The sequence below is a fragment of the Scyliorhinus canicula genome, chromosome 15, assembly GCF_902713615.1.
Source record: "Scyliorhinus canicula chromosome 15, sScyCan1.1, whole genome shotgun sequence".
In the NCBI taxonomy this organism is placed as follows: Eukaryota; Metazoa; Chordata; class Chondrichthyes; order Carcharhiniformes; family Scyliorhinidae; genus Scyliorhinus; species Scyliorhinus canicula.
Window position 1 is genome coordinate 90,160,194 of NC_052160.1, and position 9,799 is coordinate 90,169,992.

The following is a 9,799-nucleotide window of genomic DNA, read 5'->3' on the forward strand; positions in this document are numbered from 1 at the left end:
ATTAACTAATTAATAATATAAGCACTGTGTTCACTCGTGACAGAAGCATCATCTTTCATTTGTGTTTTTTGTCTTTAAATTATCTCGTTGACATAGGTGTCTAGTCACATACAGGTGTTAGCCAGGAAGAAAGTACGAGAATACCAAGCAAGCATCAAGGTATGTGCAGCCGGCATGAATCCGGGGGACGTTCATCTCCATGGTTACAGGCTCTTCTTTTTCTTCCCCTTTGCTCTTTCCTGCAGGTGTCTAGTCATATGCAGGTTCTTGCCCGAAGGAAAGCTCGTGAGATTCAGTCCAAGCTGAAGGTATGCGCTTCTCTGCTTTGGCCTTGTGGTTGGCTGCTGGCTGAGGCTGAACAGCAGATGTACAAAGTTCTGATAACACCAAACCTAAATCCCTTTTTCACACCTCAACAATTGCTGGGAAAAAAAGACATGCTATCAAAGCTTTTCCTCGTGCACTCATCATGATAGCTCGCATGAATTGTCCAACAGTAGGGTAGCTCACACGAATTGTCCAACAGTAACGGGGGAACAACAATTTATGCTGCATGAAAAGAGAGTGCTGATGGAGAATGCAGCATGGAACAGTTAACTGCCCAGCTTTGTTTAAATTCAAACTGAACACAATTCAATTAGGGTGGGTCACATTTGCAACTGGTACCAGGCCCAGCAGTGTGCTCTCTAAACCCATATATTTGTAAACCCAATATTGCGAGAGTAACTAACTTTTCTTAACAAAAAAGCCCTTTGAGGTCTTTTAGGGTTCCTCTAAAACCAGCTTAATGATTTGTAGGATATTCTAGAACTGAGTAGGACAGTCAGAATATCTGTGTAGACCTGGGTTTCTGTGGGGTATTTCACTGCCACTACCTAGCCTTCACCACCTTATCCCCATTTGGCAAAGAGCAAATGGCATTGGAAAGCCAAAGAGACTACTTCAAATTGTGAATAGACTAGTGTAGTGCCTGGATAGCGTGCTTGTCCAAATCCTTTGTGAATTTGCTGTCAGTTGGGTGGTTATGTTGGGTGGGTCTCACAGCTGGAGAGAGGAGGCTGAACTTTCAGTGGCAGCCTAACAAAGATGCCGCTTGTGAAACAGGATTTCTCACTCTCTGTTGAAACTTCGATGTTTTGCCAATGGCCCGTGAGACCCTCCTTTCTCTAATTCCCACCCTTGGGCCATCTGGTCACTCCGGGATGCAGTCCCATGTGTATCAGTAGGCTGATAATGAGAGCTGCTGCCAACTGGGATTAAATGTATCCCTGGAGCTTTTATTGCATGACTTGATCCCACACTCCAGCCATTTAACCCACCAATAACATCCATCCTTGTCACGAGGACAGAGGAAGAACTCAGCAGATCTGGCAGCTTTGGTAAATCCCTACAGTTTCCCAGAAATCTCAGTTTCAGATTCCAGTCCCGGCAGTATTTTGCTTATTTTAGTGCTTGCATCCATCCTTGTAATGTCCCACCTTTTATTAATAATTGAAAAGGTGCATTGGATGATCCTCGATTTTCAGTCCTTTTATCCCATTATCAATACTTGCCTGGTAAATAGAAAAGCTCAAGAAAGTGACAAAAAAAAAGCAAATCTTCTTGAACATCTTGACGATTTTTCTCCAGTATTGCGCACAACAGTGTTCTGGGGATTGATCTTCAATTGCTGGAGACTCCAGGCCAAACCTGGAGGGTTGGCAATCCTGCTGAAAGCACCTCTGGGAAACAGCCATTCTTCACCCAAGTGCAAAGCTAATTTTTCTAAGCCTGTCCCAGCCCGGAGCCTCACTCACTGATTCACACATCCAAGAAACTGCGGGTGTACACTGCTCGCCGTTTTCCAGTGGTTTAAGATTAACGCACATGATAAAGTCAGATTCCTTTTCGCTCTTCATTCCCTGGGTAGGAAGGGGGGGGGGATTCCGAATGAGATTGATCCCAGGTTTCTCTTAAAGCGAGAAGTCGAGGGGTGACCTCATAAAGAGATCTGTAAATTCCTAGGGGTTTGATGGGGTAGTAAATGTGGAGAAGATATTTCCACTTGTGGGAGAGAATTAAAGTAGGGGTCACTAAGTCACTGATGCCTCCCAGAGAGTGAAATGTGAAACTTGCTACCACAAGGAGTAATTGTGTTGAATAGCACATATGGATTTACCGGGCAGCTTAAATACTTGGGTGACTGAGATACACTGACAAGAGTGACATGAAGTGGGCGGGGGGGGGGGGCTTGTTTGAAACCACATGAACCGAATGGCCTCTTTATGCTATAATTCTATATAATGCATTTAACAACATCCATTACTGGCCCGGCTGTAATGATCAACAGCTCAAAAGTCCAATATCAAGCTATTTAATGTGGAAGTTAAAAGGATTCATTCAAATGTTGGCATGTTACCTTAATCTAACAGAAATGTCCACATCACCCGACAGCCTGTTCGAGAGATCAGTGTTGACATTTAACGTACTGGCTCTGGAGAGATTGAAGGTTCAGGGGATTTGGTCCAAGGGCATTGTCACTTTATTGCGGGCTTCCCAATCAGGCTGCAGAAATCTCACTGCACAAAACCTTCGATTTTAATGCTTCGTTTTCCTGGCTGTGTCAAGTGCCAAATCCACTGCTGGGCCAATCCACTTACCTTTACGAAGACAAGCAAAAGACATTTTGTGATCACGCTCCCCATTCAGTGAACTGGCGACAGACTTGCAAAGAACTCCCCTCGAAGGGCCGTGTGTACGGGAGTCTAACAAAGACAATGGCTAGACCCAGGTGTACTAAAATTTGCAAGTTATCTTTCCACTGGAAACCCCCCCCCCCCCCCGCCCGCCCCGCCCCGCCCCCGGTGTTATCAGAACGGTGTTATACTGAGGTTCAGTCCTCTGCTCCTCTCTCGCTAATTATGGGGTGACTTTTTTTTATTTTGGCTTTGTGGCAGTGTGCAGTGAAATTGCAAGCTAACCTGCTTCTTCTGCTTTATTAACTAAAGCCCCTCCTCTTTGTGCAATCTCCTGCTTCCATAGGCTCCCTAACGTGCCACTTTCTTCTTGCAATCTAGTTCCACTTCCTTCCTCCGCTGTAGGTCTTTCCTCCACTCAAGTCGCGTCTATTGAAACCAGGCTGCTTTTGAAGTTTTATACAAGCCTGACCTCCCGATTACTGTAGCTGGTCTACAAGGGATATATACTGTGTCGTTATTCTGTGGTGAAGTGAATTAACTGAGATATTGCTTCTATCTCACAATGCAACGTGTAATATTTTTTACGCACTGGAGATGAGAGGTGACCTAGTTCAGTAGCAAGCACTCTGGATAAGGAACAACTCTTCCGCCTGATAGATGAAGTCAGACTAAGAGGAGGTGGGGGAGGAATATGACTAAAGGTGCGAGAACCAGGTCATTGATGCAGAAGCAGTTCCATGTCTACATGCCCAGACAATATTCAAGCTTGAGCTGATAAGTAGCAAGTCAACAGTGTCACACAGGTGCCAGGCAATCACCATTTCCAACAAGAGATCGACCCATCACAGATTTTCCCACTATCAATCCAAGTGGTTATCATTGACCAGAAGCTGAACTGGGCACTCATTCCACCACTGACGCACAGTACCAACAATACGTGCCATCGACTAGATGCACTGCAGGAATTCACCAAGGATCTTTAGGCACCACTTTCCAAACTCACAGCTGCCACCATCTGTGTTCCCCTCCAAGCCACTTACCATCCTGATCTGGAAATATATATCGCAGTTCCTTCACTGTCGCTGGGTCAATATCCTGGAACTCCCTTTCTGACAGCACTGTGGGTGTACCTATACCACAGGGACTGCAGTGGTTCAAATAAGTGGCTCACCACCACCATTGAGGGCAACTAAGGATGGACAATGAACGCTGGCCTAGCCAGTGATACCCAATGCATAAAAAACATTATATGAAGTGCTCAAAATGGGGAGAGGGAGATTAATTTGGGAAATACGGTTACCAAAGAGCGAATGGTAGAGAATTGCAGTTTAAAGAAGAGTTGTCTCATTTTAGGAAGGATATGGAAGCTTTGGAAAAGGTGCGAAGGAAATTTACTAGGATGTTGCCTGGAATGGAGAGTAGGTCTTATGAGGAAAGGTTGAGGGTACTAGGCCTTTTCTCATTAGAACAGAGAAGGATGAGGGGCGACTTGATAGAGGTTTATAAGATGATAAGGGGAATAGATAGAGTAGACAGTCAGAGACTCTTTCCCCGGGTGGAACAAACCATTACAAGGGGACATAAATTTAAGGTGAATGGTGGAAGATATAGGGGGATGTCAGAAGTAGGTTCTTTACCCAGAGAGTAGTGGGGGCATGGAATGCACTGCTTGTGGAAGTAGTTGAGTCGGAAACATTAGGGACCTTCAGGCGGCTATTGGATAGGTATATGGATTACGGTAGAATGATGGGGTGTAGATTAATTTGTTCTTAATCTCGGACAAAAGGTTCGGCACAACATCGTGAGCCGAAGGTCCTGTTCTGTGCTGTATTTTTCTATGTTCTATGTTGTAGTTTAATGGCCTTGTGGCCTACTACTGTTGAGGATCCTCCAGAGAAGAGAGTGGTCATGGCATGGTAGAATTTAAAATTCAGTTTGAGGGTGAGAAACTGGAGTCCCACACTACCTTTCTGGAGTTAAACACGTAATTATGTAGGCATGAGAACAGTTTTGGCCCTAGTGGACTGGGCAGGAAGACTAAAAGTTTGGACAGATGATGAGAAGTGGCAGTTGTTTAAGGAGATATTCAATTCCTCCCAACTAAAATATATTCCAGAAAGGAAGAAAGATTGTAAGAGGGGGAAAAAACATCCATGGCTTACATCCTAAGGTCTTAAAAGAAGTGGCAGCGAAGATAGTGAATCCATTTGTTATAATATTCCAAAATTCCCTGGATGTAGGAAAGGTTCCAGTGGATTGTAAAAATGCTAATGTAATGTCCTTATTCAAAAAGGGAGGGAGGCAGAAAGTAGGAAATTATGGTCCAGTTAGTTTAACAGCCATCATTGGGAGATTGCTAGAATTCATTATTCAGGAAGTAATAACAGGACATTTGGAAAGTCAAAACGCAATCCATCAGAGTCAGCATGGTTTTATGAAGTGTAAATCGGGTTTAACTAATTCGTAAGAGTTCTTCAACGATATAACAAACCAACTGGATAATGACTTTCCTGTAGATGTTGTATATCCAGAAGATATTTGATAACGTGCCGCACAAAAGGTCACATGGGATTAGGGCTAATTTATTAGCTTGGAGAGAAGACTGGCTAATCGACAGAAGGCAAAAAGTCAGGATAAATGGGTCTTTTTCTGGTTGGCAAGATGCAACTAGTGGGGTGGCACAGGGTTCGGTCCTCTGGTCCCAACTATTTACAATCTATTTAAATGACTTGGACACAGGGATGGAAGGTTTTATAGCCAAATTTGCAGACGGCACTAAAATAGTTGGGATAGCAAGTTGAAATGAGGAAGTAAGAAAATCACATATAGATTTAGATAGGTGAGATGAGTGGACAAAATTTGGCAGACAAAGTTTAATGTGGATAAGTGTGAGGTTATCCATTTTGGTTGGAAAAATGGAAACGCCATTTTTACCTAAATGGAGAGAGTGCTTCAAAGTGCAGAGGGATCTGGGCGTCCTCATGCACGAATCTCAGAAAACTAGTATGAGGGACAGCAGGTAATAAGGAAGCAAATGGGGCAACACTGTGGCGCAGTGGTTAGCACCGGTCATAGTTTTAGGCTAAGGGGTAGCAGATTTAAAACAGATGAGGAGAAATTACTTCTCTCGAAGGGTTGCGAATCTGTGGAATTGGCTACCCCAGAGTGCGGTGGATGCTGGGACATTGAGTAAAATTGAGGAGATGGACAGATTTTTAATTATTAATGGGTTGAAGAGTTATTGAGAACGGGCAGGACAGTGGGGTTGAGGCTGATGGGGGATCAGCCATGATCGTATTGAATGGCAGAGCAGTCTCGAGGGGCTGAATTGCCTAATCAAGCTCCTAATTCTTATGTTCTGTTCGTTTAAAAACTGCTTCCTGCATTTTTTTTTTGCTAAATTACCAATAGTTTGAGAAGTGAGGAAGTCCTTTAGGAATCATTGCATAACAAGACTGAATCAGTGATTCAGTCAGACTTTTCTTCGTGCATGATATGATGCTCTTCATCTACCCCAAATTATCTTTATTCACCTTCAACCCGGAGGTCAAGGCAAGTCCAGAAACTGTGCAGTTTGATTGTGCAGTTTGATTGGACAAGGCGCTCCTGAATTTGAGGTCGACAGTTGGATGGCTTGAAGGGCAACTTCATGAGGGTGGACAATGACCCCCCCACTTCTACATTCAAAAATCCTATTTCCTGCCTTACCAGCAGTTCAATTTTCTGTTTGGACGTAGTTTTTATTCTCCGAGCTAATTGTTTGGCCTCTCCAATGTAGCTGGAGATTGGGAGCTCAGCTGAATGGGTGTGAGGGGAGTCTTGGGGTCACAGTGTAGAAAGAGGTCAGAATCCAATCAATTTATTTCCTACCACCAGATTCTGACACATCAACGTATCCGCAGTTGGCACACTAGCATTGTTGATCGTGGAAATTTCTGACTGATGGCATTGATTCCCTTCCCTCTTACTCATGAGGGAAGCTGAAGTCATTATGAAGATCCGACCGAAAGGGTTTTCCATTTAACGAAGATCCCTTAGTTGTGGGTGGACGTTGGGTGGTGGTTTGGGGGGTGGGGGGGGGGGAGCATGGGTGAAGAGAGAGTGGTTCAGTGGTTAGAAATAAGGAACAAAATCCCATTTATGTTTAAACAGAATTAAATAGTATCATGGAACACAGATTTTCTGTCTGAAGTTTGTAGCAAGCAGTTGCTGTAGACTCCAAGCTCCAGATGTTATTACCATGTGCAACCAGAGCCGAGGAGAAATACGTTCCCCCCCCCCCCCCCCCCCCAAAATTTGGACTGATTTGGTTGATAATTAGCACGTCCCACCTGTGGGTGGACGTAAACCGAAATGCAGCGGTTCATGGTGACAGCTCCCTTCCCAGCTTCTCGGGCGCAACTACAGGTGGGCAGCAAATGTATCCATGCCAGTGACACCCACATCCCAAAAATAAAGTTTGGAAAAACTGATCATGGAGTGCTGCTGACTCACTTTTTGAATCATTAAAGAGAGTGTTTATGAGGGGGAACCAAACTACAGTGAGCTGCATCTTCAGATTTCCCTCGAACGACAGGCAAATTGGAAAGAACTCATTCTCTTTTCCAAAAGGTTGTGTCACGTTCATATCCCTCCTCCTTCATTTCACTAACTCGTTTCCATTCGCCTTATCTGTACTGTGCTTGCCATTCCATCGGCATCAGTAAGGTCTGGATATCCATCGACATCAGGCACCAGAGAGAGTGCTGACATGAAGCCCACTCCTAGCTGAGTGAGCCAATCTTCACTGTGAGCTCTGCTTTAATCTCCAGTGAGGAGATAGACCCTCAAGTGGAGTCATTTCTCAAACCAACATTTATCAGTAATCCACTGTGTCATTGGTTAGAACTATCATTCGGCTCTAATGACAAGGGCAGCAGACACATGGGAACATTGCCTCCTACATGTTTCTCTCCCAAATCACTCACCATCCTGACATGGAACTATCTAGCTGTCGCTGGGTCGAACTCCCTTCCTAACAGCACTGTGTGTGTGCCTGCACCACACGGACTGCAGTGGTTCAAGGTGGCGGCTCACCACCACCTTCTCAAGGGCAATTAGGGTTGGGTAATACTGGCCTGGCACTCCCACATTCTGTGAAAAAGTTTTTTTTTTTAAATGTTGCCAATTTTAATAGATGGATGAGCAAGAGTTGCTCTATGGCAGGGAGTGATCCGTTCCCACAGTGTTTGTTCTCTGATGGTATGAATGGTGCATTATTCCTCACAATTATATTACATGAAACCCCCCCCCCCCCCCCCCCCCCCCCCCCCGGAAACCACCCCGCCCCCCCTAGCCAACACCTCAGTGTTTGATAAAACAGCACCTTTGTTGAAGACCCATTGGCCAGTTTACTGCACAAAGCAGAAGAAACTCTAGGTACAAGGATTCATTTAGGATGACAACTCATCTTCCAGTTTTTGGGTCTTCTGGTTTTCATGTTGTTACTGGTCAATAAGTTGGGATGGATCTCTTTTGAAATGGAGAAATTTCAACATCTATTACTCTTAATGTCTCTCTGCACTTACACTGGACAAAAACACCTAGCAGCTGACCACTGGCTGAACTTAACAACCAACACTTCAATGTCCAAGGAAGGGTCAATAATATTGACTTATTGGGGGATGCACTAACTTTACAGGCAACCTCCCTCCTCTCTTTGCGCTGTGCCCAAGCATGATCTTGCTTTAACCCCTCTCAACATACTCATTCATTTGTTCCTTTTCCCTAAACATTTCCAGAATGTTGCATGACTAAAAAGCTGATTCTAAACTTTGGCCTGTTTTTACTCTCTGGACTTGTCCACCTTCTAAATACTCTAAAGCTCCTGGTTTCTTAAACCAAGGAATTAAGAACAACAGAGGAAGAAGTCGAAAGATCGAGTCCTGTCGGGACGTTATGTATTTTCTGCATTCAGTAGATTGGAGTCCAATTTAAAGAGTTTTGGTAACAATTGGACTTGGAATTCCAGTTAACCAGTGTCCTTTATAAAATGTTTGAGAAGGATCCTCCTTCATATGGATTTAACAAGCTTTAATTACAAACTTTCAACCCAAGTCACCATTTTAAAGGGAAGAGTTCCTCTTTTTAAGCATCTTTTACCAGATTAAATTTAATTTTCTCATTAATACAGCCCACTGGAGATATACTTGAGCCACTTATGCTGCTCCATGATAAGAGTTCCAGCTCACAAACCTGGATTCCTGTGTTCAAATCCCTGCCAGTTAACCAGGGTGTTACCACCCGCCTCAGAATGCACCGCAGGGAGGAGTAAGTCATAATTCATCAGTGGTACGATGTTCCAGATTGTCATCATTGCAGCAGGTTCTGAACACTCAATGGAGAAATTGTTTGCCCCTGTGACCTTGGATTTTCACTTCCCAAGGTCCCAATTTGCAACTGCTATTGTAATGAGAGTTTCAAGAAAAAAGCCGGTTCTATTATCATTCCTACAATGAGGGCATTAAATCAGATGAGGCTTTGATCTCGAGGTTGTTTCCTTTTGCCCAAAGACATGCCCACTCTTGGGCGAAGGGGATTATGCATATCCAACTCATTTTATGCTGCTGCCTAATTGATCAGTCAGTGCTGGCACAGGCTAACCTCTTCATTGGAAGAGTTCATCACCGCTTTTAACAGGAATCACAATCCTGGTTATGCACAGGCAACTTTTATTATATGTCCCACACTGGATCTGTCAGACTGTTCTATTACATGGGACAACTAGGTCACAGGCACAAGTGAAGGGAATGCTTGAGACCTTTGTTCTTACTCTTTAAAAGGATGGAGAAACTAGTAGAAATAAGGTTTAGATACAGTGTAGCTAGAATGAATAGTGAAGGGGAATAAAGATTACTACAAAGGAAAGATGGGAGGAGCACACATTCCTTTGTGTGCACCGAGTCGACTATTCATCTCCATGCAAAACCCAGAGCACAAAACTGATGTCAAAAAGAGACACTTGCATTTATATAGCAGCTTTCACCACATCCCAGTTTGGTTTACGGTCGATGTAGCACCTTTTGAAATGTGGAAGGTTGGCAGCAAATTTGGGCACAGCATGGCTCCACGATCAACACAGC

General features: G+C 44.0%; 1 protein-coding gene across 9 annotated transcripts in view; it reads left to right on the forward strand.

Moving 5' to 3' along the window:
• Window positions 1-9,799, forward strand: part of LOC119978579 (transcriptional enhancer factor TEF-5-like) — a 278,752-nt gene that overhangs the window by 211,309 nt on the left and 57,644 nt on the right. For 4 of the 9 annotated variants that reach the window (XM_038820338.1, XM_038820342.1, XM_038820339.1 and 1 more), the window contains exons 4-5: window positions 97-159; window positions 246-308. In XM_038820338.1, coding sequence (XP_038676266.1) covers window positions 97-159; window positions 246-308 — 126 coding nt within the window. The remainder of the gene's footprint in view (window positions 1-96; window positions 160-245; window positions 309-9,799) is intronic. The other 5 variants (XM_038820340.1, XM_038820343.1, XM_038820346.1 and 2 more) reach the window with 2 other exon arrangements.